At 36.8% G+C, this 20,818-nt stretch overlaps 1 protein-coding gene across 1 annotated transcript; it reads left to right on the top strand.

The window, feature by feature from the left end:
* Window positions 1-267: 267 nt before the first annotated feature.
* LOC138332063 (zinc finger protein 235-like) lies at window positions 268-18,384 on the top strand. Its single transcript, XM_069280013.1, has 2 exons — window positions 268-399; window positions 15,206-18,384. Exon 2 carries the CDS (start codon window positions 15,269-15,271, stop codon window positions 16,538-16,540), a length of 1,272 nt encoding a protein of 423 aa, XP_069136114.1. The 5' UTR covers window positions 268-399; window positions 15,206-15,268; the 3' UTR covers window positions 16,541-18,384.
* Window positions 18,385-20,818: the final 2,434 nt, after the last annotated feature.

The following is a 20,818-nucleotide window of genomic DNA, read 5'->3' on the forward strand; positions in this document are numbered from 1 at the left end:
CCATTTCCAAAAATCTGTTGAGAAAAAAGTTTAACACGAGAAAATTTTGTGCACATGTACATCCTTAAACGTGATCATGCATAAAGCATTTTTCTAAGATCTTACTTGAAGCGCTTCAAATAAGCCAATTCAACATGCACAATAATACACGAACTGAAATGTACACATACAGTACAGTTAGGGTCATCGCGTTAACCTCGGCTATGGCTAGATCTGAGCTATATATCTAGACCTAGAGTTATCGTTCCTTCCATTTAGATCTGGGTACAGAAGACGCTTGTCGAACATACGTTGCAGGAACAGTCTCGCACAGGAGCTAAAAATATTTTGCCAGATATCTGCATTCCTATATATTGATGTAATAGGAAAATTGTCTACAATAATCTAGCTGTGTTGAAGGTAAGACGTCATCAATGACAATGACGTGTCGTCTGCTACAACATTAGGCCTAAAGTAAACTTGAGTTTTTGAAAACGACCGCCATCGAACTCAAAATCTCGCGAAATAACAACGATATATCACCGAAACACGAGGAACATCTCAGTCCCGTGCTCTTGGCTTATTTCAATGTAAATTAAGCTTAAGTCTAAGGCATAACCTCTGTTTGTACATTGTAGTAAGTTGTTACTTGTAGACTCTCTTCCGCAAGATCTTGTAATCTCAAAGTCACTTGACTCCTTCAAAACTCGTCTTTCATCTCTAATTATTTTCTTCTCTTCCCCTATTCATAGCCACACCTTCAACAATATCGACATGATCTTCAATATGATGGAGTAGGTCGATTACTTGGTAGATGTAGATGTAGATGACTCGAACAGTACAATGCTCGAACACCTACTTTATTTAAGTATTAAGAAAATCGCTCAGTCCCACAAACATGACGTTGATCGGTTTCACAAGTGCCTGTGTGAAACTGATCGGCGACTTTCCTCTTAAATACGAGTTGCTTCCCCTACGCCAGTTTGAAAGTTGATGACGCGGCGAAAGTCAAACGTAACAATTCAAGCGTTTTCTAGACTGTGATTATAAACAAATGAATGTGTTCGTACCTACAGCAGGCGCGGATCCACGGGGGGGGGGGGGGGGGGGGGGGGGGGGGGGGGGGGGGGCGACCCGGCGTACGCCCCCCCTAAAATTCGAGGACCAAAAAATGAAAGGGAAGGAAAGAAGGAGAGGAGAGGAAAGAGAAGGAGAAAAAGAGAGAAAGGAAGAGAAAAAAATGAGAGAGAAATTTATGACACTTTTATACTACATGTGTGAACATTATTTTAGTGGTGCAAGTCGACGTGATAGGTTGTGTACCATTCCATATGTGTTAGTTGTTAACAAAAGACGACAATTCTGTCAATAAAATAAACGAATAATAGAACAAAAATGTGTATCGTATTGTGTTTTCTAATTAAATATATTATGTACTACTGGTATACAGTACTATAATCTTCCTAAGTTATCTTTGTAGGAAAAATATAGTTCCCATTCGAAGGGAGATTACTCTTACTGTTAAAACTATACGATTTAGCTCCCCTGAAAAAAGTTTTACGGCGGCATATTTCAAAAATGGCGACGTCATTGCCTTCGGCGAAGAAGCGGAGAAAGTTACCAAAGACTACCATTCAGCCACGTTTGGAGACTTTCTTTAAAATAGACGACATACAGAATGGGTAATTAGTTTAGAAATTGTTTATCTTAGATTTAATTTATAAATAATCAATCAAAGTTTAACTTTATCGGACCACTGATACTAGGTGAGTCAAAAGCTTAACAGTAGAGAGGAATGAACTAAAGCTGATGAGTGTGACTGTCCATAGAAATATTCGACATTTTACGTAACAAAATAGTTTACATTTGGATTTGTTAATTTTGAGTATATAGTGTAGCTAAGAAAAAAAATCAAAATAGAAATTTGGGCCCTGGTCACCGATCACAATCCTCCCCGGGAGCCCCCCCCCCCCCCCCCCCCCACACACACACACACACACAGTGACACAGACACACGCACACACACACCTCCCCTCTCCTCGAACACCCCAAACCTAGTTTGCAAATGAAAACCTTATCACACAGGTACACACTCCGCCTGTTAAAATCAATGCTGTCATTATTATTGTTGGTTTTTTTGGAGGGGGGGGGGAGAGGGGTTGTAAGCTTTTTTTATCGATTCCCTATATTTGCTATTAATTGTTGCAGATACGTAATTCTGTAACTAAAATATCAGATAAAGAACTTAAAACCATACTTTACCTATTTTTTTTACAATTTGGAATCTAGATCATTATAGGCAATTCACGAAGGATCACATGATGCATTACATCGTTCATCAATAAGACTACACAAAGCAACCATCAGAAAAATATGCAGTTTAAGGAAGGCTCGTAGTCTAGACATATTGAAAATCTGTGTACATTCTGAACGCTTAGAATTTTGGGCCGGAGTTTTACATCTCTGGTTGGGCTCAGAGAGTTTTACATAACGTATACATAATTTTTTTTTCTATAAGCTACAATTTAATCATAATAACCTTTTCGCCCCTCATAATCTAATTGGAGTATCAAAATAAAAACAAAATGGTTAAAAAAATTCGAAAATCGTATAATCAAAAACATGATATATATACATGTTGGCAATGCGCAGCCGTAGCGCAAGTTATAACCATGTAATTTAAATTTAATTTGTAAAAAGCCCATGTTATTTTACTATGGAGTTAACGAAACAGCAGTAAAATATGTCGTGTGCATACATGAAGAGCAGTTTCACTGTAGTGCAACTAGTACGGCAACGATGTTTTGATCCGTTTCCGGTATCGCTTCGGCGACATGAAGACCACGGTACTGTGCTTTGTATCACTAATTTGCTGGCGTTACGGATGATACCATGATTCCTGGTATGTAGTGATTGCTGAAAAGTATGATAAGTTTCAACCAAACCAAAAGAATATATTATTATCTGTTTTCTTATATTTCAAAAAATGCATTTGAATATCACACATGACAGTAAACACAGCTAAATTTTTCGTTCAGCTTCGATTCACCGACTTATATTGAGGTATAGTTTTACTGTGATTCAATATTGGAAATATTTAGACTTTCCCGTTCCCATTGGTATATAATTTGTTTACAATAATGGTGAAAATACTTATGAAATTCAACAATTTGTGTTCGATATCAGACTAGTGTCGCAACGGTTTTGAATTTCAATAGTGTACGGTTGAGATACAAGTTAAAAACAAAAGTGAGAATTTCTTTCTTTCAGAAAATGACATAAAAATGGACCAATTTTGTGTACTATTTTTAGAATTAAATTCATTAGACATAATATTTAACGTGTATGCGGTAAGACGACTTAGGAAAGCTTCAAGTAAAGTAAGTTTCAAATACTGGTAATGCTATCTTAATTTTGTAGTAGACTAGAAATGGGTATACTAGTTTATCCCGTAATGCGCTTGATACGTGTACAGTAACGTTTTTGCATACATTGGCTATTGTAATTTAAAAAAGCATATCGAATAGCACGCACAAGGACTTAAATATACTTATAAATTCTTGGTGCGAATCAACACACCATAATAGAAATATATATCATGTGACTGTGTTTTAACATACATCCGCACCATGATAGATATGCTAGAACAATCAATTTATGTCACACACCAATGCATGTCAAAATATGACAACGAATGCTTCATTGCACTAGTGATACACAGGCAAAGTCACTAGTCGTTCCAGTTATAAAGAAGAAAACAAACTAAAGTTTGATTACAAAACGCGTTCGGATACGTCTGTATCAGTAAGAATATTATTTGATAAACAGTTGAAGATTGGGGGAAATGCTTGGTTCGATTTCTATTTGTGTGTTGTCATGAACAACCGATTAAACAATGACAGTATTTGACTACCGATAAACCAAATATACAAAGATATATATACTTTTTACAGTTTTAAGAATATTTTAACGTTATTCAACGAATTCTCACAATGACTTAAACTCAGTTTTTTGTGACCTCTTGAACTCTGAAGAAATTAGTACAACAAAATCTACATGTAACTGCCAATGCTAATATTGAGAATTATCATACAATGGGTTTAATAGCCAGACAAAGGTACTGTACATGTGTACAGTGACAATATAAATATCGGTTCTTAACGGGCACGAAATTCAATCTGACGTTATTTCAAAAACGATTCGGAGACATCAAGAAACCAAGACGTTACGCCAACAAGAGTATGATAATTAGCTTAAGTTTGTATCAATGTTCACCCAACACAGTGCCCATGGACCATTTTATACGATTTTAAACAGAAAAACATGGCTCTTTCCAACGGTAGTAATCTGTTTCTTAAGCTTCCTAGAAAAATGAATTTTGGCCGCTAAAGCGTAGGCGTGGTAGATTTTTCTTGTTTTTTTTTTGTGTGTGTCGGGGAGCTTTCCACCTTTCGCAATATATACGTACTTTGTAGAATGTGAGTTAAACGATTTTTATCTAGACCCCTTAAACGTGTAAACATGGTCTATGGGCTCTTTGATTGGTCCATATTGAAATGAACTGTAGCTTATTCTCAGATCCTTGTGGTTACGCTAGGATTCGAGGACGGCGGAACAAGATGTCCGAATCTATTGCATATTTACAACAAATTTTGCCGTTAAAATTCTCCCAAAATAGTTTTTGTAGGTGTGTGATAAAATGTTTCATACATTCAAAAGTTTTCAAAAGTAAAAACTCCTTAATCCCACATCAAAGGATTTGAGAGACCTTATAGGCATTGTGATGATGGGCATAAAAACGGTATACGAAGTCATGTGCATATCAGATGCAGGTACACACATCTCATTCGTATAATGAAAATGTGCCTAATTAGTAATAGTATATATGCATTGGTCAGTGTGACCGAATGGACAGCGGCGAACTATCATTTGAAAGGTGAACTGGACAAATGTTATTAATGTCACAGCTAGGGATCTGATAATTATTTACAGTTTATATATTTATGTGTACATTAATTTTAATGTAATCGTGGACCCACAAGAGTACCCATAGACCATTTTAGACGTTATAGGGGTCTAGATAAAAAAAATCGGTAAACATCCTATTCTACATTATTGTACTACGCGAGTTTAATGTAGAATATGATTTTTACTGATTTTTTATCTAGGTCACTAAAACGTCAAAATGGTCTATGGGCACTCTGGTGGGTCTATAATTATATAAACTGTAACTAATGGTTAATACGTTACGGTTGGATTCTATTACGCATGGAGATGTCATCATATAAATAATACCAAACCGTTGCAATCTCAAACTCCAAACCGTACACTTTTTCGCAATATCATCGATCAAAACCGTTGCGCAAAGACTGACACAACGATATAAACAATGGGTCAAACACCCTTTATTCTTCATCAAATTTAGCAAAGTGCATATCAGATTGATACATATGAACCTAATAATTTGTTTCTCAGTCATATTTTGTGAATATCTTGAATAATAAGCAAGATTCAATTGAAAACTTACAGTTTTTGCTAGGAACTCGCATTAAGCTGTATATAAGTGTCACAATAGTATGATAAATAGGAGTACTTTGCGTGAAATCACGATCTTGATACAAGGTAGGATATCTAATTAACACTTGAGCTGAATATCGGTCTGTAACACCATACACAATGTCTTTAAACTCTACAAGTTGGAACCTGCCTACTCGGTACTCGTATATCAAAGCGATACCGGAAACGGATCAAAACATCGTTGCCGTACTAGTTGCACTACAGTGAGTTTGAAAACAGATTTAAGATGTGGCGCAGTGGTAGAAGGCTCAGGTATATAAGTTTGGCTAGGCGATTGGGTGCCGTAGATCGTGAGTTCGAGGCCCGGATAGGGCACGAGTCAATAAATTGCCATGCTTTGTTAAATTGTGTTTCTTTGATATTATATAAGGGTCAAAGAAGTAATATATATATAAGTTTTGTGTTACGTTGGTGTCAAGGTCACAGTTCACAGTAAAACGGAAATCACGTATGATTTCAGATTCCATATAGTCCACCACATTTTGTATTTGTTAAAAAAATGTATGCACCACATGATCTAGGGGTCTACAATTTTATTTTAACGACTCCAAATGAGCCAAATAAAAGATGAATTCGGACACGTTGTATTTTAACAGGTATAGCGTATATCGGCCCGTTTCGACCTACAGGTGATTGTTTTATAAATCCAAACATAAATATCAAAATATGAATCATATCTGATACATAAATGTTCTTATTTAGGGACATGGCACAATGTGCTAAAGGTTCAGTTTTCAAATTACAACCAGGTCAATCTGTTCTTTTCATTGTAACAAACAATAGAAATCCTTGGTTATGACATAATATATATTAAAAAATATGGTCTGAATCACATGATATCAAATAAATTTATAAATTCATACCTCATATACATTGTATACATCCTGATGATTGTAGGGAAAGAGTCAGTATAGATTAGCAATTATTATTTAACACATAATATTAAGGAATACATTTTCTGTTTATTGTGCGAACAATGAAATAGACTTCTGTATAAAATTTATTTTTGACATGGGAGATTCATAATACGTCACGTGCATTTTACCTATTCCGGAGTTGCGGGTAGGTATTGATTGTTACGTCATTATTTTGTGAGCGCAATTCGCCAATCTCTCCAAGGGTGCATTAGATTTACTTGTTAGTTATAGTCACAATTTTGGCATACGACGTCCGCCGTTTCAAAAACAATCACTGTGACGTAATATATAAAGGGACACAACGTATTAAACAATCGTCATGACGTAATATTCTGTGACCCCCCGAGGCCAACAGAGGTCACAGAATATTACGTCATGACGATGAACAGACGGTCAGTTCGTGAGCCGTTGACAGAGGTTAATGTGAGGACCGCAATGAACTCTGGGAATGATTGGCAATTCACGTCGTTTTCCAATCTCTCCCATGGTGGATTACGGTCCCCACAATTTCAATGTGGGGACCTTAATGAACCCTGGGAGAGATTGGTCGTTTTCTCCGAAAAGTATGACGTTACGCTCGCAAACACATGACGTCACAAAACAATACCTACCCGCAAGTGCAGATAAGTCTGTAATATGCCAATACGGAATAGTTCGTATTTAGCACGAGCAAGAGCTGTGCGCGTTTTGTCAATCCGCTCTTTTTACACACATGGATTTAGTAACTCACATACAATATAGAAGTAGCTTTTTACTAATGTTTTCCTACTTGTCCGAAATGTACAGGTAATATGCCTTTGCATATACTATATGAGATATCTTATACCGCCCACATCGCACATCGAGCACATGCAAACATCGTGAACACATCCCACAAATGTATATAGTGTCGGAGCGGAAGGAAACAACACTAACCCATCACAGGTTTACACAATGCTAATTTTACCCTGCTTCCCTTAAAATTCTTGACGTCGTTTTAAGGTAATGGTTGATCTCATGACGTCACAATTGATTCCTGGCATATAACCAATGAAAATTTGTCAGACATGGATCATTCTTTGGTGGGCGCCAATATCCCTCTGGGAACTTAGTTAATATTCTGCCCTTTTAACTGTTAGCTTTCATATCGAGCATGACTATCCTTTATTTGATTCATTATAGGATAAAATGCATTGCATCGGGAAGTCGACATCAAGGAGAGCTGAACGAGGGGGGACAGCAGTGTACATGTGTAGTCTTATTATTCCTTGCTTCATCCTCAATCTACCGTTCGGTTACATACCAAACTGAAGACATAGACACATTTCTTCAAAATGGCACTGATCTCTTTTTGGAACTGAACCGAGGAGGACCTCTGCTGATATCTGAACTTCCTTCGGTTGTTCGACTGAACGACCGTACAGTATCAGTTCATTACGAAGAGCCAAGAAGCGGACTGATGACACAGACAACAGATAACAATGATAGCATCACATTTGAACTGACAAATGGAATGAAAAAATGTTTGTCTGACTCCAAGACGTGCTTTGTCACAATTGGTGACAATCCAGGCGTTACCATTGGTGTAATCGACAATGACGTTAATTTTTTTATTATGGACTCCAACAGCAGAGATTCCTTTGGTAGATCCTGCCCTAATGGAAAAGCAAGACTTTTAAAAGTCAAATCAGTAGTTTTCTTAGTGGAATACTTGAAAGAAATGTGTCAGTCCATCTGGTCATCACCAGATATACCATTTGAGATAACACCCGTGACCTTTTCTTCTCCAACGGAACACCGGTGGCATGATGATATAGATGCACGTGTTCTTGCGGTATGTATTAGAATGAAATTAGAGTATACTTGTAGGAAACTACATGCATTTCCTCTTGACACACTATGTAACCAAGAGATTCCAACAGTTGTCTTTACTCTTCATTTATATATAAAATTGGAAAGACGTCCATCTTTGAATGATTATTTTAGTAGTCTGTTGCATGTAGTAAATTTTAGTGAATTGTTTTCCATTTTCTTTCACATTCTACAAGGCGTTTGATTATGATACCATTGCAAAACGTTTTTGAAGCATACAGGTGCCATAGTGAAAGCATCGAATTGGTAAATTTTATGACAGCCATAGTGCGGTGACCTCTTTCTCAGCAAGCTTAATAGTATTGTCGAACTCTAATGTCAAAAAACAAGCAATTCAAATCCAATCAAAACCGCACAAAGTTTGAAACTGACATATCCGCACGCGAAATGACTAAATTTGCAATTTTGACATTAAGCGGTATGGTTTATTTAATTAAGTACAAATTAAGAAAGAACAGACGAGATTCAAATTTGAAGAAGCGAAGAAATAGAAATTGCTTTAAATCGATTTTTTTCCTCGACAGAAACGTCCAAAGGAAACCGACAACTCCCCATACGAAACAGAGACTTCGCTATACTCATCAATTCAAACTCCTCAACATCCCCACGTTGCCGACTCCTGTCCTGTGCAAACGTCTAATGATACTCTCAACTCTCCTCAACATACCAACGCTGACGACTCCTGTCTTGTTCAAACGCCTAATGATACCTTCAACTCTCCTCAACATACCACCGCTGACGAGTCCTGTCCTGTTCAAACGTCTAATGATACTCTCAACTCTCCTCAACATCCAAACCTTGACGACTCCTGTCCTGTTCAAACGCCTAATGATACCTTCAACTCTCCTCAACAAACCAACGCTGACGAGTCCTGTCATGTTCAAACGTCTAATGATACTCTCAACTCTCCTCAACATCCAAACCTTGAAGACTCCTGTCCTGTTCAAACGCCTAATGATACTCTCAACTCTCCTCAACATCCAAACCTTGACGAGTCCTGTCCTGTTCAAACGCCTAATGATACTCTCAACTCTCCTCAACATCCAAACCTTGACGAGTCCTGTCCTGTTCAAACGCCTAATGATACTCTTAACTCTCCTCAACATCCAAACCTTGACGATTCCTGTCATGCCCATCAAAGATCAGTACACAGACCACTCCATGACATTGATATCAGTCATTTCATAGGCCGTGGAATATCCACTGACATAAAAAAGATATTGATTGATAAAAGAATTCCTGAAATGACCTTCAAGTTTCCAACGAAACAATATAAAGATAAGCGAAACAAAGACGGTGTTATGAAAAGGTCGTGCTGTCGAGATTGGTTCCAAAAATTTGAGTTCCTTACCTATTCCAAAGTAACCGATGGTCTGTATTGCCTCCCCTGTGTTTTGTTTCCTGACACAAAACATAGACGACCTAAGAAACTGGTCATAGAACCGTACAAAAACTGGAAGGATGCCCTACATGACTTAAAGAAACATGCGTGCTGTGACTACCATCAAGACTCAGTTGCCAAGTACAACGAGTTTAGGGCAACTTTGAATTTCCCTGAGAGGCGCATAGATATTGTTATGGAAGATAGTAGAGCGATTCTTGTAAACAAGAATAAAGTTATTCTAAGATCCATCCTGAAATGCCTTGAATTTTGTGGCAAACAGGGCATTGCTTTGAGAGGTCATAGGGATGATGGGAGCCCATTCGAGAGGGAAAATATCAATAACAATGGTAATTTCAAAGAACTCTTAAAACTAAGAATTGATTCAGGGGACTCCATTCTAAAAGATCACTTGGAGTCCTGCAAAAAGAACGCAACATACACCTCAAAGACATCGCAAAACGACTTCTTGGTGTGCATAAAAGACTTTTTGCAACAAAACATAGTCAATGAAATCATGAGTCAAACTGCAGGACCATACTTTGGATTCCAATGCGATGAAGTGTCGGACAGTAGCAACTGGGAACAACTAGGAATTGTTCTGCGTTACATCAAAGGTCACCAACCGGTTGAGCGACTCATAGGATTTGTTCCCTGTGAGTGTATTACGGGAGAAGCCATTTGCCAATATATCATCCAATGTTTTCAGGACATTGGATTAGATCCCAATATGTGTAGGTCAATGACAATGGATGGCGCAGGAAACATGGCAGGTCGCCAAAGAGGATGCGCAGCTCAATTTACCCGTCAATATCCAAAGGCAGTGTACCATTATTGTTCAAGCCATGATTTAAACTTAGCTTCATGTAAGAGCTGCCAAGTCAAGGAAGTACATCTAATGCTAGAAAGCCTAAAACAATTAGGCATCTTCTTCAAATATTCGCCAAAACGATCTCGAAGGCTTGAACAAGCTGTCAATGACGCTAATACGGGACTACCTACTGATGAGAAGATTGCTAAGACCAAATTCAGTTTGTTCTGCGAAACAAGATGGACTGAAAAGCACACAACGTTGTTTGACTTCGACGTCATGTACGAGGCAATCTTAAATTGCCTGGAATCAATAAGCATGACAGAAGAAAACTGGGACACAAAAACAGTTGGAGATGCCTATGGGTTACTGAAAAGAATCACGGATCCAACCTTCATAGCTTCCTTCCAGACAATTTTGTTCTTTTTTGGCTATACAAAAGGTCTAAGTAGAAAACTACAAGGCACATCAATGGATTGTTGTAACGGGATATAGAATAGTGACGCACGTGAAACAAATACTTCAGGAATGTAGAAGAGATGAAACATGTTACAACACAATCTTTGAAAAGATGGAAATCATGGCACAAAAAGCAGGACTTGCAGCTCTTGATATCCCACGAAGATGCGGTCGTCAAACACAGCGAAACAACACACCAGCCGATACTCCTCTGATTTATTTCAAGAGATCAATATTCCTGCCTTATCTAGATTCGCTGTTACAGCAATTCAATGACAGATTTAACCATTTGACATACCAAGCAGTTCTCAAGCCATTAATCTTATTCCATCCCATGTACACAGTACAACTGAGGAACAGATAAACGACATTCTGGCGAGTTACAGGGAAGATTTGCCATCACCAGAGGTATTCCCACAGGAGGTTCGGCTGTGGAAGGTGATGTGGCAGGGAGCAGATGAGAAGCCTGATACGATAGAGAGAACTATTGCTGACAGCAGAACATGTCATCTTATGTATCCGAATATAAAGAAAATTCTGAGTCTTCATTTGCTAACATCAGTGACAGGCTCCAGTGTTGAAAGGGCAAATTCCACGTTAAAATTTGTGAAAACTCCCTACCGAAGTACCATGGGAGCGGACCGTTTCAACTCGCTTGTCCTAATGTATATCCATAGAGACATTGAACTGAATTACGAAAAGATCATTAATATGTACGCCCAAAGGCATCCGCGAAGAATGACTCTTCTGAATCCTCTATCTGTTGACCAATGAAGAAAACATACTCGCCAATGATGAATACGGTAATTCTTCAACTTCGTGTAGTTTTCCAAAACAACATAATGCAAGCTGACAATTATCTTCATAAGTCTAAAAACGTGTACTGTTATCACGTAAGTGGTTCTTTGTAGAAACGTTGACGTTGTTTCTTATACAGTAATCTGCCAAACTTAAAACATTTGAAAACCTTTGCGCTTCAAAGGCTTGTTTTACAATTTGAACATCAATACTTAATTGTGCAATGAACAATCTTCAAAAGTTATTCTGTACAACATTATTAACTGTTGTGTGTTTTTGTTAGTGAACTTTAATATACCTTATGGACTGTCGCTTTTCATTCTCCGCAGATGCCTTTGGGCATACATGGACTGTCATTATGATGATAAAATGACCATCGGTATGGATGTAGATGACGTATAATTTAGCATAAAACACGAATGGTATTGGTAAGTAGAAACTTAACTTAAATGTGTTCATTCTGTCACGAAATTAAAATTGTGATCGAATTTTCGTTGAACTTTAAATACAATTCTAGACACTATTGACGATTTTGGTGCCTAGCATTATCACTATATTTTTCATCGACAGGATATCGAAAATCGGTCGGTCATTCAACTGGAATTCCTCTGAAATATGCGAAAATTTGTGGGGTCATCTTTGGCGTCTGGATGCATGACATCACGGCTAACGCTTGACAACAGTTTACAGATTATACATTTTTGACAAATAGATTTTAGTGTCTGTTTTATGTGTAGTTATCCAAATACAGGAATTTTAATGTTTGTCTCGATGAATTTGTCTCTGCAGAAAATTTGAATTAATCTTATGAAAACGAGATTAAAAATAGGCGCGATAAGTTTCTCGTGGGACACGATTTCAAAGTGCCGAAGGGGTTCTGCAATGTACTGGAGTCTACATTGTGTATATGAAGTTACACAATTTTCACAATTTCTTCGTGGTCTTTTGGGGCTGCCCATAAAAATTAAGTTTTGAGACATTGCAATTGTAACAATGTAAGAATGATGAATGAAAATGGCAAAAAAATACCCTGATGATTTTCTGGAAAAGTGTTCATATATGCCCCAGAATGCAGGATTTTGCAGCATTCATTCGTGAGCTTCTGGGGGCCTAGGCGGCCCCCAGACCCCTCGCCTCATTGGTTTTGTCCCACGCCCCCCCTAACTTAAAATCCTGAATCCGCCCCTGTACAGATCAATATTAACTAATATGAATCATGCACGGCATGGTAAGAGCGAAGCTCTACTTGTTTATTTTAATTTCTATTTCACGTAGAAGACATAATTTAGAAATAAAATAACGTACTTTAAACTATTAAAGTGTATGATAAAATAATTGTCTAACATTAGCCTAACTCAAAGAAATGAACTCAAAGATTCGGATTTCTCTGTGTCCATGCAAGGCCTGGAGTGCCGCGTATGCGAATCCTATATGATTTCGCGCCATTTGTTGACATGATGTGACGTCATGGTTCCTTGTGCTCATCTTCGCTTGGTGGATATTTTGACTGCATTCCATAGCTTTTAATTTTCAAAGAGTTATTTTTATCATTTAAAAAAATAACTAGAACACTGACACGTCAGAAAGGGCCCCGCTATGTGTCTGACGTGCTTAAGTGGAAAAGTAGTATTTTGACAACGAATTCTTCCGTGTTAGCTATATGTTGCTAATAAATAATTAATGTCAACATTAATTGGGAAACCGATGATGGTACATTATTATAATTCTTTGGAAAAAGTCTTCCAAGTATTTAACTTGAATCCTGATTCCAAGCTAACATTACATTAAGAGCATACAATTAACTCAAATAAATTTGACCTTGACCTTTGACTTAGTAACCTTGGCCCATGACCTTACCTTTGGACAGTCAACTCCTTGTTTAATTCTGAACAACTTTGCATCATAATGTTATAACAAAATGTTTATCAGTTAAGAGCAACAACATTGTGATTTTTTTAAATGTTAAAATCCAAGATGGCCGATTTTTTAATTTAATTTCAGCCTGAAAAATTACCAAGCAGATCTAGGATGGATGGGGAATCATCATGTAAAATATGGGGAAAATACTCCACTCCCTTCCATCATTAATGTGCAAAAGAAAAAAAAAACGGACAGACGGACGGACGGACGGACGGACGGACGGACAACCTGATTACTATAGGGCACCCGCATCTCGATGCGGGGCCCTAATTATAAATGTTTGATTACTCCTATTATGCATTTGCATTAGTTAAATATATATTTACTGTAGAGAGCAGTACCGGAGCAACGCAGGTTAAACCGGAAGTACGAAATTTTTTTAGCTATCCATGCATGCAGGTCATTGATCTCAATATGTACTTTTGCTTACGTACATGTTACCGGAACAGGGCTTCGATTTTCGACGCGCTTCGCGCGTCGAAAGAGCTTCGCTCTTATAATCAATTTATCGGCATAACTTTTAAGTGATTATCTCAGCGAAAATGCACAGATGATCAAGGAGATTGTGCTTCCAATGTTAGATGGATGTTTGTGTCACTCTTCTTTGTGATGCTTTCAATATACAGACGATCTGATGTCGTATTGAGGTTGGCCTACTGTAGGAATGTCGAAATTATTGTTGATTTATGAATTATTCATTATTCTTCTGCAGGTTCCTCATACAGAATATTTGAAAATTCTTGAAAGAAATACACAGATAAATATGTAGCCTAGGCCAATTATTTTAAAAGTGGCGATTGTTTGTTATCATTCGCGCCAGTATGATTTAAGTTTGATTTCAGATTCTTGACCAAACAAATAGGAAACAAAGAATTAATGAATCAAATAAATGGTCCTCGATGCGATAAATTCGTTACTATATAACTAATATTGTTGTAAGCAAATACTCCTTTTTATGTACATAAAAAGGTTTTCTTGTCTCTTGCGTTGGCAGATATTTTTTAATCATGCCTTAATAATATTAATATTGCAATTTAGCAGATTGTCTTAATTGGACATATCTTGTTTGGCACTCGCCTCACTTTTGGCCTTGAGTTAAGCGTTCGCCCCTGTGAGGAAGGCTCTGGTTCTGTCCACTGGTCGAGACACACCAACGTCTATAAAAGTGGTAATTTCTGCCCCTGCTTAGCGCTCAGCATTAAAGGAGTGGAGTGGAACAAATGGTTCACCCGTGGTCAGTATAAGCACTATATATATGTATATAGCACTATAAAAAGGGCAACAGTTCCACTATACAAGAAGACACAATACGAACATACCGCAGTCTCCCAAAACACGTACCTAGCACTTCACTCACACTACACACTGCATACATGGGAGGCCGCCCTTACATAACCATGGCTGTTAATAGGACGTTAAGATAATCAAACAAACAAACAAACATCAAAGAAAGTTTGGCACTCTGACTGTTGATACCATTTCATTTAAATATTTATTTTTATGTTTCAACAGGTTGTCACTAATATCAGTAAGAAGATATTGCATGTGGCGACTCACTCATTGTGAGAACTGAGAATGATAATGGAGGATAGTAATACACAGACACCAGAGACAGATCAAAACCAGAATATCGGATCAGAGCAGTGTTACCAATCTGATTACTGTGAGAAGGATGAGAAGGAATTAAGTGACAAAGGTGGTCCAACGCAATACCCAAAGTCGCGTAAAGTTAAGAAGTATTACAACTGTGGTGTATGTGGCAAGAGGTTTAGGCAGAGAGGTCTCGCACGGGCACACCTCCAGATACATGTACATACAGGAGAGAAGCCTTTCAAATGTGACTTTTGTGGTAAAAGGTTTAGTCATGCAGGCACCCTTAAGGCACACATCAGGATACATACAGGAGAAAAACCTTATATATGTGACGTTTGTGGTAAAGGGTTTAGTCAGACATGTACCCTTAAGGCACATATCAGGATACATACAGGAGAGAAGCCTTACAAATGTGATTTTTGTGGGAACAGTTATAGATATCCAGGTCCCCTTCAGACACATCTAGGTATACATACTGGGGAAACACCTAGAATATGGCAATGCGATGTCTGTGGTAAGGGATTCCATCAGAGAGGTGCCTTGCAGGTACATCTCAGGATACATACAGGAGATAAACCATACAAATGTGAGGTATGTGGTTATGAGTTTAGCTTTCAAGGATCTTTACATACGCACCTCCAGACACATACAGGAGAGAAGCCTTACAAATGTGATTTTTGTTGCAAGAGGTTCAGGCAGATGAGTGCCCTTAAGTCACACCACAGAATACATACAGGAGAGAAAGTTAACACGTGTGATGTTTGTGGTGAGGGGTTTAGCCAGTCAAGTAGCCTACAAACACACCTCAGGACACATACAGGAGAGAAACCTTACCAATGCAATGTTTGTGGTAAGGCTCTAAGCTCAAATGTATCCCTACAAACTCACCTCAGGACACATACAGGAGAGGAACCTTACAAATGTGATGTCTGTGGTAAGGCACTAAGCACAAAAGGGTCTCTACAAATACACCTCAGGACACATACAGGAGAGAGACCATACACATGTGATGTCTGTGGTAAGTCACTAAGCACAAAAGGATCCCTACAAATACACCTCAGGACACATACAGGAGAGAGACCATACACATGCGATGTATGCAATAAGGCGTTTTGTCAGTCAGGGTCCCTACGGGCACACCTCAGGATACATACAGGAGAGAAGCCGTTTAAATGTGATGTTTGTGGTCAGCAGTTCTGTCAGAAAGGTGCCTTACAGACACATCTCAGGACACATACATGGGAGAACCCTTAAATGGTAAGGATTTAGCATAAAATGATCTCGACGTATACACCTCAGAATAAATGTATGTACATCACAGGACAGGACATGTGCAGAAAACGTACCATTTTGTTACAAACAGATGAATTTCAGTGATGCCTAACAAATGAGATAGGTTTAGAAAGGAAATTCATTTAAGGATCTAGACACGTATCAGGATAAATGTACATAGTATGACATGATATAGAGATCATACAAGTGTTAGGTCTTGTCTGTCTGGAACACCTAAGAATACACACTAAAGAGAAATCTGACAAGTATGATGTGTTTAGCCAGCCAAATTTTTTTTTTAAAACATGCGATGTTTATTGTAAAAGGTCTGGACAGACAGGTCCCCATACAGACATGCATCAGTATACGTAAGGATAGAACCAATACTACGATGTCTACATTGCAGGGTTTATTCTATTCTTTTAGGAACATTAAATCATTATTCCTGAATTTTGTATTTCTCTTCAAAATGGGTTCAAAATAATTTTTATTAAATGTTGAATGGTTTATTTCAGTGTTTTATAGGATCTTTGTTTATGCTTTGTTCGTTCGTTTGCGGTTTAAGATAAGATTCAGGCCTGCTTAGAATAAAATCATCTTTCATAATGTAAGCATAATATTGGCACTTCATCATTAGTAATGTGAGAATAATTTTGGCACTTCATTTATAATGTAAGAATAATATTGACACTTCATCATTTATAATGTAAGAATAATATTTACACTTCATCATTACATGTAATAATGTTAGCATGATATTGGCATTCATCATTACATGCAATAATTTAAGAATGATATTGGCACTTCATCATTAGTAATGTAAGCATATTGGCGCAGCACTTCATCATTAGTAATGTAAGCATGATATTGACACTTCATCATTAGTAATGTAAGAATAATATTAGCGCTTCATCATAACATGTAATAATGTAAGCATGATATTGGCACTTCATCATTAGTAATGTAAGCTTGAATTGATATTGGCACTTCATCATTAAATGTAATAATGTAAGAACGATATTGGCACTTTATCATTAACAATGTAGGAACGATATTGGCACTTAATCATTAGTAATGTAAGCATATTGGCGCAGCACTTCATCATTAGTAATGTAAGAATGCTATTGGCACTTTGTCATTAACAATTGGGACTTTATCATTAACAATGTAAGCATGATATCGGCACTTCATCATTAAAAATGTAAGAATGATATTGGTACTTATTTGCCATTAAGTTCTTGCGGGCAGACCCGAAAGTGATTATATAATAAATTGACTAAAAAATTTTAGATATTATAAATGTCTTTACCATTGGATGTGTCATAAATTATACTTAGATTAAAAGGGGAAAGTGTAGTGTTGAAAGTTGCATCGACTAAATATTTTTACATTTATATTCACAGGTTTAAGGATAGTTCATTTGTAGAAATTTCAAATTACACATATTTCATATTTTAATCCTTTCTTGTATTGGTTATCATCACTTGTTGTATTTTATGATGAATGTTTGAATTTTGATTGAATAAATGCAATAAATGCGGTTTTGCTTTTTTTGTCATAATTGTAAATATATAGAACAATTTTTATTTTTTATTTTGTTTAAATATTGTGTAACGGTACGAGAGTTAGGTACATGTAAAAGGATTCGATTTTTTTTTTTTTTTTTTTTTTTTTTTTTTTTTTTTTTTTTTTTTTTTTTGCTTTTTACGGCCCTTTGACAACTAAGGTTATTTAGGGCCAAACTAAAGTAATGCATTAGTTTAACATTACTATTAGGATTTTACATCCAAGACATCCTAGAGTAATAAGTTTATATCCACACTGCCATTGGTAACGTATTTACTCGGTTTTGTGGTAATGCAATAAAGCCTTGGTACTATCAATATGGAAATACCTTTATCACGCTGATAACACAGGAAGTTGATAGTTCTGATGTTGACCAAAAGATTACATGTTTCATGTGTTGGCTGATCTAAGGCCTTGTTGTTGACATGTTATTTGTTAAACTGTTTGTAAATGTTGACAAAATACAAATGTATGGGGACATATACGTTTACGGAAAGCAAAGTGGAGCAGTTTTTGTCATAATTCTTTCGCCAAATAACCATGTCATTATATTTGCTGCTGTCAATAGCAGGTACTTCAATCATTGAGCGGATTAACAAAAAGTCTTTTAAATTATATATAACAGTGTGGTAAATTAATCAGAACTGTCGAGTAACTTGTACATATCAAGTTAGCAGCTTGAAATAATGAACTGTTTATCGTTCTTTCGATCGGTTCTAGCGCCGATGTGAGATGCGAAATGCAAAAAACAACAATATATTAGCAAAATTTAATGCACATTATCAGACCAAAACACTGGAAGCATAGAAGTAGCTTATATAGTATTTATGATATTTCATGATATGGTTACAATTAGACTACGAAATATTTTTTTAATCATATTTTCGTCCGATGAAATTAATTTTTTTTCTAAATTATGCGCGGTTGCATTCCGTGCATATGATTCATGAACAAGAGGCACATGGGTCTTAACGGTCACCTGAGTTCTGATACAGAATGAAACAAAGACATATAAACACTATTTATTGGTCCTTTGCACATATCAGGCTCTTGAAGTCTTTCTCAGACTAATAATTCTAACTAAGTTCGAACCATTTCCAATGGAAATTGAATAACCAATGCTAAAAAATATGTGAATGATCTTAATACTAGCTATATGAAAAGTATTTGACTCTACCCCTTTTGGCACTTTGCACAACCTCCTGGCGATGGGACCATATATATTTTTTAATTCTGATTGGACTCATGCCTTAGAAGACTTGTTCAAAATTTGATTGAATTTGCTTCAGCTGTTTTAGAGAAGTAGAAAATGTAAATCGTTTATGGACATACGCCGGACGACGACAGACAAAGGCGATTAGAATAGGTCACTTGCGACTAAAACTCTTACATATAATATTATTGACATACATGTATTGATCTAAAACAGGGAACACAAAAATTGTATATATATATACTATATATTGAAATCGGACCATAAATCACAGGCGTCTGCTTCTGGTTTGATAAAAAAAATATAATATCCTACCACTACTATAGTAGTGGTAGGTCATTATATTTTTTATCAAACCAGAAGCAGACGCCTGTGATTTATGGTATAGTAGTGGTAGGTTATTATATTTTTTATCAAACCAGAAGCAGACGCCTGTGATTTATGGTCCGATTTCAATCAATTTGGTATATTGCAGTGTATTTTTCCAAAACCAGATGCAGACGCCTGTGCATAAATACTAAAGTTATTAAACGGAAACCTTTTCTCGGACGGCGATACCTATATATCGCCCTTGCGTTGCAAGCGACACAAAAAGATGCAAGGTGACATTAAATAGCATGTAGCGTCAATTTTGATAATTGTTTTCTAACTCAAATACACTAAGTCAATGACCAAATACCGCGTCTAATGAGAGATACATCATACACGCAAGACCAAAGGTATTACCCGAGTTTGAAGCGGTACATTTGTAGATCTCGGCAAGCTTTATAATGTCATAATCAAACGCGACGCCCAAGTATATTTCCACAAGACTTTCATCCTTCAAAACATATTCGACCATTAACATTAAACCCTAGAAATGTCAATCATCAGCATCCAAAAGAGATTCCAAGTGGAAATCCCACTAGGAGTGAAGTCATCTCCAACTTCCTCACCATCTGGAATCGATGCTCAGTTTGTATACAATAAGTTCTTCCAGTCATGATTAAGACAGGTCTACATACAAACTCTGCACTGTACGATAATCATAATTGATGCCCCAAAATGTAAACAGTTTAGTAAGTGAAAGAAAAAGAGACAGCGGCTAAGATTCAGAATTTGTCGTGATCAAAAGTATGTTAGGTCCGTAGAACACCTCGCTACTCACAACGAACATCTTGCAGATTCAACTAAACATCAGTGCTGTAAGACTTTGTACAACAGTAAGAAATATCTAGATCTGTTTATTGTTTTTGTGTGTACACTGGTTTTTAACAGGTCGATCGACTTACCAGAAACATAATATAGATAGAGATTAATTGGAAAATCATCCATTGTCTTTGCTGATGTCAGGGGACCTCCAGTTTATAATTTGTCTGCTTACTACTACATGTAATAAGTTAAAATGTATATTATTTTAAATATGTCATTTTCCCATAAATACACATTAAATAATATATTAATAATATCATAGTCTGATATGATGTTTAAATATGATTTTT

Source organism: Argopecten irradians, chromosome 1, assembly GCF_041381155.1.
Source record: "Argopecten irradians isolate NY chromosome 1, Ai_NY, whole genome shotgun sequence".
NCBI lineage: Eukaryota > Metazoa > Mollusca > Bivalvia > Pectinida > Pectinidae > Argopecten > Argopecten irradians.